The sequence below is a fragment of the Trachymyrmex septentrionalis genome, unplaced genomic scaffold (genome assembly GCF_001594115.1).
Source record: "Trachymyrmex septentrionalis isolate Tsep2-gDNA-1 unplaced genomic scaffold, Tsep1.0 scaffold20, whole genome shotgun sequence".
NCBI classification, from domain to species: Eukaryota; Metazoa; Arthropoda; class Insecta; order Hymenoptera; family Formicidae; genus Trachymyrmex; species Trachymyrmex septentrionalis.
The window spans coordinates 3,274,822-3,291,307 of record NW_017305180.1 but is presented as its reverse complement, the minus strand read 5'-3'; the positions used below and the strand labels follow the sequence as shown (position 1 = coordinate 3,291,307).

General features: G+C 30.2%; 1 protein-coding gene across 2 annotated transcripts in view; it reads left to right on the top strand.

Moving 5' to 3' along the window:
• LOC108747862 (protein numb) overlaps positions 1-16,486 on the top strand; it is a 22,899-nt gene that overhangs the window by 4,986 nt on the left and 1,427 nt on the right. Inside the window, exons 2-9 of one of the 2 annotated variants that reach the window (XM_018485744.1) lie at positions 11,199-11,363; positions 11,835-11,906; positions 12,325-12,543; positions 13,710-13,896; positions 14,704-14,961; positions 15,143-15,163; positions 15,553-15,738; positions 15,864-16,357. In XM_018485744.1, the coding sequence (XP_018341246.1) occupies positions 11,199-11,363; positions 11,835-11,906; positions 12,325-12,543; positions 13,710-13,896; positions 14,704-14,961; positions 15,143-15,163; positions 15,553-15,738; positions 15,864-16,357 (1,602 nt within the window). The remainder of the gene's footprint in view (positions 1-11,198; positions 11,364-11,834; positions 11,907-12,324; positions 12,544-13,709; positions 13,897-14,703; positions 14,962-15,142; positions 15,164-15,552; positions 15,739-15,863; positions 16,358-16,486) is intronic. The other variant, XM_018485745.1, reaches the window with a different exon arrangement.

Here is a 16,486-nt window from a genome sequence, read left to right as displayed (position 1 = left end):
GAGAGAGAGAGAGAGAGAGAGAGAGAGAGAGAGAGAGAGAGAGAGAGAGGGAAGGGGAGAAAAGTTTGTAGTATAATAAATATGGAAATGTTTTTAATATATTTTTAAAATATATTATATTTAATAGACGTTACACATTAAAAAAAATTTTTTGCTAAAACTTTTTATCTTTTATTTATATTTTTTTCAGTGTCAATAAAATGCGTTCACTTATTCTCTTTCTTAATCTTTTAATATGCTAATCGATCTGCAGCACATATAACATTTAATTATGCTTCGATTCAAAGGAAATCGATTGCGCAGGTTGAAAACCACACATTGCATTCCTACACTTGGTATTTCCATGTTGGACGGCCAGAACGGCGACACAACATGCTACATTGCCTCTCGTGAAAGCCCACTCGTTGCACTTTTCTGCGTATGCGCGTATCCGCCTCCGTTATTGTATGCGTAGACACCTGCCGCGGTGAAAGGACTCAAAGTAGATTTATACGAGATGCGTAAACTAGGCGTATCCATCGTTTGGTATTCCAAATGCACGTTTTTTTTTGTACTCTTTGTTGAACATTTGACTACTCTCTCTCGTTCGATTATGACAACATTATCTAGTGTCTTTACGAGAAACATGAACCCAGCACTTTCTATGCGCCATATTTTCTATAAGCTTCCTCTTTCTTGACGTTATTTAATATGAGATATGGCTCCCTCGTGCGAGAGCTTTGTAATTCTGCTATTCATCATGCCGAACAATGAGAAGCTCTCATAATCGGACTACCTTTGGTCACGTGTAAACTTCAAACGTTGCTCGGTTTAATTCTACCCGTGCTATCCAACTTTTCAGACAGTCTCATTGAAAATATATACACATATATAATATATAATTATATAAATGTTTATTATTATATTAAAATTTATGAAGCATATAGCTAATCTTAATTGATGTATTATTATTAACGTATTGATAAAAACGATATTTTTATGAATTAAGTTCTTGACCTGGAAAATCTGCTATTATATACAACATAGGGTAACTCCGGCAAATACGTCGCGCTGGGATTTACGCAGCAGAAGTCAGAAAAAATAGAAAGAATGAGAGTAATTTTCCCGCAACTACTCTGTTGCATGCCTTTATGTTATATTAGTATTGTGTTAATGATTTCAGCTTCTCACTGTTAATATTAATGAAATTATTGAGAGTTGAATCGATTTGTCACTGTAAGTAACGCCATTATAAATTATAATCTACATAAAATTACTGTAGGACGTGTAAAAGACTTAGTTGTTATTTCGTGATACATATATGTAGTGAAATAGTAAAGTATGTTGTGTAGCAAAATACAAGTGCTTTGTTTTTTTTGTATTCTTTGTGTAGTTTGTTGTATATCTCACTTGTTTGGGATATACAGCATTTTTAGCGAGCTGGATTTATGACCAAAGCATACAAAGTGCGCAATTTAAATTCAGTGCACTAAATGCAATAAACGGCATTATATGAAATATGTACCTCACATCATAATACTTGTAATATATATATGTAGGAAGATTGTAATTATTATTTATTACTTCATATTTATCATTCTTATTCCTTAATAAAACTTTATAAACACATTTTATAAGTTATTGTGTCATTATACATCTTATTTATATGCATTATTTGTAAATTTTTCATGAACCGTACGGCATGATATACAGCAATAATGTAAAGGTTAAAAAGTTTATTTTTTAATATGAAAAATAAATATTTCGAATTTCTAATATTTTTTTCATAGTAGTAGACAGTTTTTATTGATATATTTTGTTTGCTATAAACATAGTAAATAATATTTAATAAATTAAGTTTTTAATGGGTGCGGCATATATACCGGAGTTATTCTATAAAATTGCAGAAAATTGCATATTGTAGATATTTATTTTACATCAGTTACAGCTAGTAACAAAAATAAGATGGCTTTGAAACAACGAAAAAACCGTGTTTAATCATATTATTATATAATATCAAAAAGAGTTTTGGAAATTTGTTTTGCAATTTTACAGTTTATTATGTTTTTATGTTAATAAGTGTTTTATGTTAACAAGCAATTTTGATAAACATAAATGTATACACACCGTCTACATTACTGATACATTACTGATACTAACAAAATCGTATTTAACAGTTCTTTTCAATTTTTGGAGTTATTAGTTTTTCTTGATCTAATGTATAATGTGATTGGACGATTATATAAATCGAATAGAAGAGATTGGGATTGTTTTGCACAAGAGGCGTTGTGTGTTCTATTTATGTACTTATAGCAAAACAGTAATAATAAAAATAAAGCATTTTGTCAGAGTTAAATTGTAATTGAGTGTTCACACACTTCTCATGTGAACAGTAACATCAAGTCAATCTAAGCTTATCTTAAATATCAATGTATTCCATCCCTACGTAATTGATTTTAATTATTTTATTATAACAAATTACTGTATAAATAATAACTCAAAATAACTCAAATAAATTTAATATTTTTACTAAATAGGAATAACTTACATTTAAATAGTTACATTTAAAATAGTTTACATTTGTTTTTCTATAACAGTATTTTACTGTTCGATTAAAAAATAACTTTAAAAGGTACAATCTTTTATCATAAAATACATATTTGCGATCTTTTTATTTCTATTTTTATATCTTCATTAATTCAGTATGGAATTTATCATGTAGCCAACTTAAATCGTGATATGTATCAATTTACGTCACTACTAAGATGTAAATTGATACATATCACGGTGTAAGTGGTATAGCTGATTACTATAAATGTTCGTATTTTACTTATTACAATTACTACAAAGAAAGCATATAGTATACAAAATTCCTGGCATGAAAATATGGAGAAAGACTCTCTCTCTCGTATATTAATGCAATTCAATTATAATAATTAATTGTTTAAAAGGTAGAATTCCGAAATTGTAAAAACTGAGCCAATGATTTGTAGTCTTCCCCGTGTATCTACTTTCACTAACTTTTTCTAGGTCATGCTATCTCTCGATTACGATAGTTCGAAGACTTTTGGCTTCAAGACATTCTTAGCTTTACGATTAAAAATAGGTGCCAATAGCTTTAACACGCAGTGCCAAAAATTTGCACAGACTGTTTTAGATCGCTGCCATTCACAAAATTGTCCTAATCGTTTAAAATCAATATTTAGAATATTAAGGTAAAAAAAACAATTTTATATTTACATTGAAATTTAATATGTACACAAATTGTTTAATTATTTTTTTCCTTTTAATAAAATAAGATTATATTGTAAAATGGTAATCAGATAAGAAGACATATATATCCATACTGATTGAAATAAACTTCTTTGGAAAAATGCACGAGCACGTACTATAGTGCGTATGTATTTTTTCATATTACAGTACTCTTGACAAAAACAGGCTACAGTTCTGACTTGGATTTTTTAAATCGGATTTTTATCACTCGAACCATTCTCTGATGATACGTTGCAGACCTTGCATATGATAGTTACAAAGTTCATCGAGTTTCTGTATGCATATGTATGTATAATTCTGTAATGCATATTGGAATATAGTATATTGTCTTTATGCAATACGTTCATATTATCATAAAATAACATTTTAAATAGCGTTTTAAAATTTTTCAAAAAATATAAGTAAAGAAGCTCTAGGCAAACTTTCAGAAATTACTATGTAAGATTTGTACTTATTTACATACTTTTTGCCGTGCACACGTTACTTGTACATATAATATGCAAAGATGCATTCTTTGCTACCATCTTTCCTTTCACCCCTCAAGGTTCCGATCACCGATTATCATACATGAAACACTTTCCGGGAAAATCTTCATCAAATATCCTACATGCATACAAAATATGTAGTAAGATGAAAAAGTTTCCGGCCCATGAATATAGGAAAAGTGATAAAATAAAACAATCATTTGTATTTTTTATAGTTATCTTTTATTTTATATATCTTTTAAAACAATAAATTAATTTTTGTTTACAATTAAAAATATTCTGAATTTTTATTTTAAAAATGGTTTAATATTGTGGAGACTCCTTCTTCATAACCGATATCTTTTACGAAAATCGGATTTTAATATAGAAAATAAAAAATAATTTTTAAATTAAAATAATTTCCGTAGTGTTTTCAATCATTTTAAAAACAAAAATTTAGAATAATTTTGTACTAGTATAAAAAAATTAATTTACTGTTCTAAAATACGTGTTGGAATGAAAATAATTGATTAAAAATGGAAGAGATGGAAATAGTCGTTTCATTTTATCACTTCTTGTACTCTAGGGTCAGAAATTTTTGGATCTTATTCAATATATATCTGCATTTTTGTCTTTTAACTTCTTTACTTTATACACGCATGATGGACAGAAATGATTTATTTGGGAAGAAGATAATTTTAATTCTAAAAAAATAAGTTGAAAGTGTAGAATAACATTTTTTTATAAGTACGTATTGAAACAAAGGCTTTGTTTGAATATATATATATCCATGTTTTTGTTCTGCCATCTTTAAAAATAGTACGTCATAGACAGCCTTCTATTAAAAGCGGCCTATGTCAGTATGTTATACGATATAATCAATAATCTTGTAGGTATAGTTGCAAATTATACCTACACTTTCCTGTTTTAACCCTTTCCTATTTAATCTCTTATCTTCACAGTCGTGCCATATATAACATAAGCATAAATAATTTTTCCTTCAGTTTTTTAGTTATTTTGCTTATAATTTTTTACATGTAAAATGTTAACTTAGATTAATCTCAATAGCAAACAATTGATACAATAAAACTGTAAATTTTTAACAAAAAGGTAGATAAATATAAATTTTATAAACTTCATGGATCTTTCAAATTCTTATACCTTTAGTCATCATTCTATTTACTGTTACGATGTTCAAAAGAAAAGAAAGCTATACTCTCACGAAATATAAGGAAAATATATCAGAGAAGTTTAGATGGTGATTCGCTCAGTTTCTTATATTGATGTCATGCCTTTCCACAAAGAACATTATTATTATTGTGTTTATTTTATAAGTCATTGAATTGTTATTTTATACTAAATTTATTATTATGTTTTAGAATTTATTTTAATACTTTATTTAGTTTTTTAAGTAATTAATAATTATATTGGATAATAATTATATTAATTTACATTTTTATTATGTATTAATTTCGATAAAATCGGTTGTTCTAATATAGCTAATATACGAAAGTGTATATCCGTACTGATTATGGTATCGATTTTTTCAGTACAATACATTATTAAATAACACGACTGATTTTGGAATCAATCGATGTAATGCTTACTTAAACTAATTTCATGTACCAATAAAAGATCAATTGTTGCGATTGTAACGATTACTTATATCGCATTATATTCTAGTAAATTTACTTATCGATTTTAGAATTGAACATTGTTTCACACAGTTCTAGTTTGTCCATGATGATACCTCACTACTATGTTTGCGCAGAATATTTATAATCTCTCCCTGATCGTTGAAAATGTATATCCACGTGTAATAAAAAAAGGAGCGCGATCAATACATTTATAAAGTTATCCCATGTAAGTACTTTATGTAGAAGACGAATATCTTTATGTGATATTCTTTACTTTTAATATTACAGTATTAGTAAGTGATATAATTGAATGGTGCACATATTTGTGTCACAATTATAATTTTGCATAAGGAATAATTAATTTAGCTTATACTACTCAATTATTTCAGAATTATCTAGTGAATAATTGATTATAATTATATATTTATTCCATTATGCTATAAAAGCATATTATATTATTCGTGAGTGGCATAACCTATTTTCTACGTCACAAATAAATTATGACATAATATTAGAGTTCCGTAATATTTAAATTAGAACACAGAAATGATAGACATATTATGTATAAATTAATTTTAAATAACTCTTAAAAGTAAGCAGAATAAAGAAATGTCTATTATCTATTTGAAAAAAAAATTATTTACTTTTGACAATTGCATTTTACAAATATAGGTATATACACTGAGAAAAAAATTATTCAGTCAAGTGAATTAATTCAGTTTGTCTTTATTACTTTTGTTGGAGAATGCATCAAATATATTTCACTTAAATACATATGTTCTCCGATAAAAAAATAAAGAGAACTAAATTAATTTAGTCAAATAAATAATTTTTTCTCAGTGCATTATCGAAGAACATTTTAGAGGTACAGTTGACATTTAAAAAGTTGTAAAAGAAGCTGTATTAATTTAAAATATTATTTTCATTTATATAAGAATTTGTTTAAATATGAGAATTTAAATAAATTTCTTATTTTGTTAGTAATATTTTCTACTTTCATGTTTATGATTATTATTGTATATGACATAATTTGCAAATTGCTAAATTACTATGTCACAATCATCATATTGAGGAGGCAACAAAACCTTTACGCTGTAGAAACGCCACATTCCCCATCATGCCAATTAAAAAGCAGTTATGCGTGCATTCAAATGCGTCGTCACACAGTTAAATTAAATCTCTGCAAAGCGTTACAACGCCGCAGACTAATTTGGTCGATCAAAGCCGTTTAGTACGGTGCTAGACGGTGGTATTGTTCGCTCGACATGATCATGCCTCTCGATCGTCACTCGCTTGATAAAGACGCGATAGATAACTCTCGCATGACAGACGATGTTAAAATGATGAATAAAACGGTATGGTGCGTAGAGCATGCAATCGTTTTACTGTAGCGCAACGGTAAGCCTATTACCGTTCTAAGTAAACAGTCTCGCTAAACCGATTGCGTTGAGAGCGTTTGCTTTCGCACGTTATAGCTATTAGTAGTTTATCGTGCGATAACCGATGGCCGATATCGCTCCGTTGCATGGGGGTTTGATTATTTTCATTGGATGATATTATTCTAATCGAGCACGAGACCCCAGATGCGATCGCTTTCACGGAGAAGTGTTGCTTCGAAAAAAACCTGGGATGCAGCTACTCGGGCGTGATAATGCCGGTCTGTTCCCTCGATGGTCCTTCATGGGAGACACGTGACATGCAATCTAAAATCTACTGATGTCCTTGATGGACTGCGCTTTATCGTACCTTCGTTAGTCTCCCTTGACGTGATAGTGTTCTCGATTTAATAATCGTGATGATAATAGCTTTATTAAAGCTTATTATAAAGTATTAATTTTTTTAATGTTATTATCCAAGTTCTTAACAATTCTGTTCACATAATTTGCATTAAAATAACAACTTTACTCTAATGACTTTTATTACAGAGTAAAATATTTTAATATATATTTAATACATTTAATATATTTAATTTTTATATGACATATCATTCTTATTTTATTTAATTACAAAATGTTTCTTTGTACAATGCAATTTTTAATAAAAAGAATTTATTATTAATTATTATTATTTATATAGAAGACGTTCTTACATCAAATAAATTTACATGAGTAGATTTATATGATTTTTAAAATTATAGATTTTAATATGTCATTCAGCATTATAGTATTAATTATTACGAGCGTTCTAAGATGATTATGAGTATCGAGTTGTTAAATTGCTAGTCAATTTAACTTGTAATATTATTACGGTAGTTCAGTGGAATTTGTGTTTCAATACCGAAAAGTCATTTCAAGGCACAGTTTAAAGGATTACACATACGTAGTATATAAATTTATATACAATGATGCAAGAGAGAGACAGAATGCTTAAGATCCAGCTAAACCGTTTAAAGGCATTTATCTCCTATTGATTGTATATTTATATTGATTGTATATTATATTTTATTAAAATACAATATGACGTCGTTTGACTTCATAAATTCAGAATTTACTGTATATATAAAAGTTTATATAAATTTCTCTTCTTTCTGATTAAATTTGTTCTATGTACTTTACCCCACATTCAATCCTTTTCATTTCTATTTCGATTGCCCGATGGAGACTTACACGATTGCAATATGCGATCTCTTAGATGAAAGTGACTTTTACAAGCAAATCATACCTTTTATAGAAGATGTCGTGCGTATGTCTGGCCTCGATCCTAAAATAATAGTTATTATATATTACTTCTTTTATTGCGTATAAAATACTATTTCAACGCGTTTCCTATTTGCATTTAATCAGTAATTATTTGTATTATTTTGTACAATTAAAAAATAACTTTATATTTCCTAGTTTATAATTTAACAATTCATATGATATTCACACAAATTCTGGAAAGAAGCAATTTAAATATTTTAAGATTGAAGCACCTTTTATCTGTTATTTCTTTTGTTTATTGCGTGTATCAAGTTAGTAATTTTGGGTTTAATATTTAATTACTATAAAACTATCTTTTAAAAACTACTTATCGTCTGAATTAGTTAAAATTATTTTGTATTCGTTAAAAGACATGTCAAGTGTTATTAAAAAACACCGTCATTATACGTTTTTTAAATGTTGATACAAATAAAGTGTACTTTGTTTCCTAACTAGAATGGAACGAATCCAAAATGTATGCATCTTCTTTAATATATGTTTAATAATGTTCCCATGTCATATCCATTCATGCCAGAAGTTATTTAGGGGATGTGGTCGTAGGGGACGTATTTAGATCTTCTTGCCGATATTCATTATCTGGAGCGGCGTATAAAGTTGGGTCAACGTGCCCTTACAGATATATTTCGAGGGTAAGATAAAACAGCGGTTTTTCTAATCTATTATAGAAACTATACGTAAGATTTTAGAAACTTTTCAGAAATTTATCTCACATAATATAATGTGAAATAATAAATTTAGCATATGCAAGATTTGCATAATATTCTATAATGATACATATATTCAATAACGATTTTAAGTTTGTTGACTTAAGTGCTTTTTGATTTTTTGCGATTATATTCAAATAGGATCATAACACGAAAATTAGTATATTATGTATCTATGTGCGCTTGTACAAGTACGAGTTTGTTACTCGTGTTTAGTCTCATGATTTCGAATTATTAGCTCAGTTCGCGAACTAATTCGATAAAGTCCTAATTACGTTCTAATGAGTAACATCCGCCTAACTGCATTGGGTAAATATCTAGACATCCATTGCCAACTTAGAATACATGTGCATGTCATCTAATATGATGTCATTCGTGGAATCCTATCTATACCAGTTGTGCGAAACACGTGCGAGTGATATCACAAACACAGAGTACGCTAAAGAATTTCGTATATTAACATATTTCTTCTTAATTTTAAATTCTTTGAAAAGTTTAGATATTTTCTTTTATTAACACACACACACACACACACACACACACACACACACACACACACACACACACACTTGCGCGTGCGCGCGCACACACATTTTATAAAATAACTAAATCACATTCTTAATATTGTATATTTAATATTTAAGATGTAAAAATTTAAAAATTTAAAAAGTAGTTATTTAAATTCTGTTTGCTAATCCAAAATGTATTTTAATATATACCTATTTTGAGAATTTATAAAAAAAATTATTGTTAAAATTAAATAATTGTTACAAATAAAGAACTCTTATTTAGTTTTGTTTTAATATAAATTTACTTTAAAAATTGTAAAGATACTTAATCCTGAGAGAAAATGAATAGTACTAACATATTCTGTATACTGTAATAAATACCTATTACTGCGCAGTGTATCTTCCACAAGTAGATAATTAAGCCAATCATTAATCATCGTCTGTCTACGAACTCACTAGAACAGAACCTCGCGCAAATGCATGCATACATGTGTTAATTTGATACAGTCGTAATTTACGGAAATATGTATGTACACTGTGTTTTCGAAACAAAGGGAAAAAGATGTAATCAAATTATTGTAACATATCTAGATGATTTTTAAAAATTTAATCAGAAAAATTGGAAAATGAGTATCATATCGTATGGTAAACAGGACGTTTTTAAAAATCGATTATTTTAATTTTTATTAATTTTTTAATAATACGAAAATCTAGGTATAGTCATGATATTTCTGATCAAGTGACATAACACCGTTCAATTAACCTTGCTAAGTTAGATAGAGAAACGAGGAACATGGCAGAGGGAGATGTCGATGACGAAGGGAAAGAACATAGAGCATGAACGAGAAAGGTCTTAACGTGTCTCCGTTCGCAATCCGTCGACTAGCTCTTAGGGGTGTCGCCAATTCGGAGGGTAGATCCGCGGTCGGTGTTAGGGGAGACTCGATATAAAGGAGGGTTCCGATATAAAGGATTCTTTGGGAACGGGTCTCAAGATTCGATCACAGGGCTTTGTCAAGTTGGCGATTCGACGCAACGGTTGCCAGACAGTGGCCGTTTTGGACATTTTCTCAAGCTCCACTCTTAACGATTCATCGGGTGGATCCTGAACGCATCCCTTGAGAATTTGCTTGCGGCTTTGCCTTGACTGATTATATTGTCGATGTTGAATGTTATTAAAAGATAATTTGGACTGACAGAAATGTCATTCCTTGTGGGCATCGTGTTTGCTGCTTTGATCCAATTTCGAGATTTCCCTACTGACTTGATTTCCCTGACCTTTGTTTTAATTACTTACAATTTTAACAATGCATGAGCAAATGATATGTAATCTCAGCAACATTATTAACATTTATATCTAAATTAAAACTTATTTAAATTTCTTTTGACGTAATATCATATTGTAATATGTTACTTGACTTTTTTAAAAAGACTTTTTTACATAACTATATTTATCACACAACTTAAAACTCATACAAAATTTAAGAAATATATTTTATTTTTTCAATTCTTTTGATAAACCATTAGGTATATATTAAAATATTTATAAGGTTAAATTATTATATAGATGTACATTTAAATCTTTAATATATCTTTTAATATTTGTATAAAGATAACAAGAAGTTATTGGATTTGTAAATGTACATTTTCTATATGATATTACATATGTATTAGTTCTTATTTTTATTTTTATAATAAATAATTATTAATGTTTTATATTACATTAATGTCTTGTTTTATCTCTGCATACGAAAAATATTAGATGATTTTGTGCGAGTGAACAATAAAAAATTAGCATCTGACAACTCTATATTTATTTGTCATGGACAGATCACTTTTTGTCATATTCAAGGGAAAACTCTTTGCTAATACCATTTGATTTATTGCTCAAAGCTTGCAGGAAATAAAACATTTTTATGTTTCGCTATTACAGAAGCGCGAGAGGTCGCCGGGAAAAAGAATGGATCGGCTTCGACGAAGCTTCCGAGATAGCTTCCGGCGGCGGAAAGATCCTCATGTGCCCGAGTCTAGTAAACCTCATCAATGGCAAGCGGATGAAAGTGCAGTGCGTTCAGCTACATGCGCTTTTCATGTTAAGGTAAAAGTTAATAACAACATCGAGTGTGTGTACCAATTATAGTGATTATCTCTAATCAGTATTAGAATTATGATAATTTATTAAAAAGATGGATTTATTAAAATGGATTAAGAATTAATTGGCATTTGTTTATTTACTCGGCATTATGGCTGATATTTTAGTTATTTAATATTCTCTGCTTTAGAAATATACTATATATAAATGATTAATTAATTAATTCTCAGATTGATATAGTCAGAAATCATTATTTACATAAAATTACTTATAATTACTTAAAATAATTAAAATTTTTATTAATTTAATTTCTTTTTTAAGAATGTATAATTTTATAGTAATTCTTTATAGTTTATATTAATTTGCTACATTAATATTAAACATTAATTTTCCTAAATAAAAATCTTACAAATTATACTTTAATCTTAAAAATATTCTACTTTAATAAATAAATAATTTAATTGATTTTTTTGACAGTATCTAGGATGTGTAGAAGTCTTTGAATCGAGGGGTATGCAAGTTTGCGAGGAGGCCCTTAAAGTTCTCCGTGTAAGTATTTTATATAAAATAATTCTGTTGAAATTAATATGATTTGTTTGTGGATTAGTTAAAAGCATTAACTTTTATAATTATCTATCTACATCACGCGAGCATATGATCATTCGTCATACACAGTTTATTTAGTACATTTTTTATGTATATAAGAATAAATAATTTCTAAAAGTAACTGAACCATTCTTTTATAAGATACTTTCCATTTCCAATATTCAAGGAGCTCTGTAGAAAGTTTTATAAGCCTTGCGAAAGTCAAGCGTGTCACATTCTCTGAATCTTTCGCCTCGACTATATTTAGCACGGCTTACATATAAAGAGTCGACATTGATACCAAAGCGACCTGAAAATAAATCGGTGTAAAGGTCAAAGGGCAACTTCGGACGACCGAGTTAATTCGTGACTGAATTTTCAGAACTCAAGAAGAAGACCAGTACGGGCGATACTTCACGTATCCGGTGACGGATTGCGTGTTGTCGAGGATGAAACGAAAGGGTTGATTGTCGATCAGACAATCGAAAAGGTGTCGTTCTGTGCGCCGGATAGGAATCATGAGAAGGGATTTAGTTACATTTGTAGGGATGGCACGACAAGGCGATGGATGTGTCATGGATTTTTAGCATTAAAGGAATCGGTAAGTCAGATACCATTTCATTCCATTCGAATAGAAAATTATCCTCGATATACAAGGGATGCTATATACTCTGTCGATAACGGGTGTTCATTGATTCGAATTGCGATGAACGAATATATATAGCATCAGACGGTACGGTGATGATAACATAAAGTATGTGTATATGATAACCCATTATGTAAATAGCTATTGAAATATAAAATATATATTTTAATTTTAATACGTCCCTAATTGCTGATAGATTTATTGATAATTACTATTTTATGTAATTGAAAGTTTTTATAAAAATTGTAAAATATGTTCTATTTTTACATATTGCTATTAAGATTTGCATATATCTTCCTGTTTATAATAGAATATGTATATTTTAGCTATGTTTTGATTAAAAATATAAATAACATATTAGTTTTTAAAACACTATTACGTGGATATTGAGAGTATTTTTCTCATGGTTTTATAATTGCGAATGTACACAACATCAGATAGTATATGGTATAATAACGATATAAGAATCCAATATGTAATTAAATCTCAATGTGTTCTTAATTACTAATAGATCTATTAAAAATACATTAATGTGATATTCTGTGTAATTGGAAATTTTGTAAAATTGTAATTCATTGTAATACGTCCCAGTCAACCAAGTCTATCAAAAACAAATTTTATTAAATGCTTGCTATAAATATCGACAAAAGGCATCAAATTTAATGCGAATTCTATTATATTTAATAATCAGCAAATTGCAGATATCTGTTAATATGAAAATAAATTGATAAAACTTTGTAAAGCTGACAACCTGACAACAAGAATCGATCAAAATCAGCTAAAGTTTTGCTCGATTGTTACTGTCAATTTTCTGTCTAATATGTAGGCTTTGCTAGCAAAATAACTAATTATCGCTGGCAGCGAATTTGTCATCAGCTCTGAATCGATCAGCTTAACTCAGTCAACTCGGCAATAATTTATTATTAATTTATTTATTAGGATATCATATATTGCTGTCAAAATTTATATATATCTTTCTGTTTACCATATAACATGCATATTTTAAATCTTGGTTTACCTTGTTTTGTTTAAAAATATAAATAGCCATAATTAGTTTTTAAAAGACTCTCACATGAGGATAATGAAGGCATTTCTTAATGGACTTATTCTTTATCATCAAGGGAGAAAGATTGAGTCATGCGGTAGGCTGCGCCTTTGCTGCATGCCTGGAGAGGAAGCAACGAAGAGACAAAGAATGCGGAGTTACAATGACTTTCGATTCGAAGACTTCCATCTTCACGAGAAGTGGCAGCTTTAGGCAACCGAATCTCGCGGAGCGGTTGCAAGAAGCGCGTGATCGTGCAGCAGGTGAGTTACATAAATTTTTAAAAGTCATCTGTTGTGTTGGCTGCTTTATAAATAAAGTTATAGACAAATTAAAAAAAAAAAGAATAGTTTAAAGTTCTGTAGGCCTTCTTCTTCTTCTTTTATGACTCAACGATCTTGGACGCGTTTCGAATTACGCACAAAGCGTATGACGCATTATCTGTCTTTGTTGTTTACTAAAGAATAAAGAATAAAGAAAAAAACATGATACCTCATGCGCTTCATGCGTAATTCGAAATGCACCCACTATACATTACAAAAGTGTGAAGTGCTGGACTTTTTGTACGCATGAAGTTCAGTATTGTCTAAAACTTAGTTCGTGAGTTAAACTAATGCTTTCTTCATCATCAGTCTCATTGAGCAAAACAGAGAGAAAACAATAAGAATAAATGGTAGAGCTTTGTTCAGCGATTGCTTTAACGTCTATCCTTTTTTTTCGTCTCGTTCAAACGATGAAAAGGTGGGAGCGTTTAACTCACGAAGTAAGTTTTAGTCAGATTTATTGGCAGTGAACAACTTTTTGGGAGAACGGTAATGGCTCGTTTATACGATTTGAATAATTACCTGTACGTGATTAATGTAATGCAGATCATTTTGTTCACTTATTTAATGATATAAAAAATTTTCGGATAAATTAAAACTAAATATATTTTCAATGTTTCAAATGTTTTAAATATTTTGCTCTTAATATGTCGTATTATCTTTTTATAGATCATAAAAAGATGTTGTTTATTGGCAATATATTTTTTTTCTGTATTTCAATACTTATGTAAAATATTTATGTTTCAGAAATTCCTCCGGTTAGGCAAGTGTACAATCCCTTTGCAATTGAGAGGCCGCACGCTACTCTGTCTATGCTGGAACGGCAAGGTTCCTTCCGAGGTTTTTCACAGCTAAGTCAAGCATCCCCATTTAAAAGGCAACTCAGTCTACGAGTCAACGATCTTCCTAGTACTCTTGAACGCACACGTAGTCACAGTCTTGAGCCAACGGATTTGGCGCGAATGCCTTCAGCTCATTCGCATATTGTACCTTCGAAGCCTCCAGGTGAGCGTTCACGTCATTGAAACATCTCATTTCCATTTTATTTAGAATTTTATTAAATTAAGCTTTAACGAGTGAGAGAATACGCTACAACATATGATACGCACAAGTACGCCGATTATGTGCTATTAATTTAAATCAATCTGACCAATAAATAACGATGTATTTCTTTGTCTTACAACAGAATTCGAAGGATATGACGAAGGTCATTACTCCTTATTCTGTTCTTTATTGTTGCTTGCTCATCGATGTATCCTTGAACATACTCGTTTTCCATGCACACGGTTCATTGTATAATTAAATTAACAGACATATGGTAAACTAGTATCACGACACTATACGAGTGTGTAGTTAGAACCCTTGTAATTTGAATTCGCCTCTCGTGTATTTATTTTGTTTGTGCTTGAAATAATATTCAACTTACATCGTATGTTCATCGTTCTATATACTCTCACTTTATAATATATAACCCAACATACATACATTTAGGCGTCCTATAGCATGCTTGTAGAATGCGTCCTAGCACCCATGTCACAAAATTTGAGATACCCTAAATATATTAATAAACGTCATATCTTCTGTTTATATTCGCAGTGAGTCCAATACCAGAAATATTTCCTGGTGATCACGATAGCGTTTCCGCGATGTGTCAGCAGCTTTCTCAAGGACTTTCTCTGCTTTCGAGCAGCGATGACTTCGGACCATTGCCGTTGTCTCAATCTGCCGCGAGCTCCGTAGTTAAGCAGCTTTTTACTAGTACCACTACTAATTCCCCTCCAGGTATGACTTTTTAATAAAATTGTGAGAGTTATTTCATTCTTTATCTCAATAATCTCATGCAGACGACGTTTTCTAGAGATCATACGCATTGTAATTTTTATCAATAAATTATCATTCTGTTTTAGTAACGAGTAGCAACTCGTTGGATGAGATGAAACTGCAGAATGGTCCGAATATTAATAACAACGATAACAACGACAAGAATGAAGAGCTCAGTAATCTGAATCATGTAGCGCCCAGTTGGCAAGAGTCCGCATCCCCCGTTCTCGCGTCGAATCACAGGCTCACGCCCATCCTTAAGGCGAGCAACTTGAGTCCCGTTCTTCCAAGGACGAACGCGCCCACTCCAGTCGTTATGAGCACACCGGCACCTGTTTCCTCTAGTGTAGGTGCCTTCGGCACGCCGCCATCGGCAGCAAGTCCTGCTTTCAGCACGGCTTCTACGTCCTCTTTAGGAAATACATCTACGCCGGCTGTGAACAGATCGCCGATTCCAATAAATTCCGTGATGACGCCAAAAACAAGTTCTCCTAGTACTAGCGTAGCATCCGTTTCCCCGGCGGCTCTCTCAACTGATGTCGCTCAAGTCTCATCGGCAACTGGACTCCCGACGGCTTTAGTAAGTTAAACACTTACTATATACATAAATAAGATTTTTATTTAAGCAAATAATAAATTTTTAATTGTATTCAATTTATGTTAACAAGATTAAGTAAGAATCAAATGCTGTAATATATAAACTTTTTAC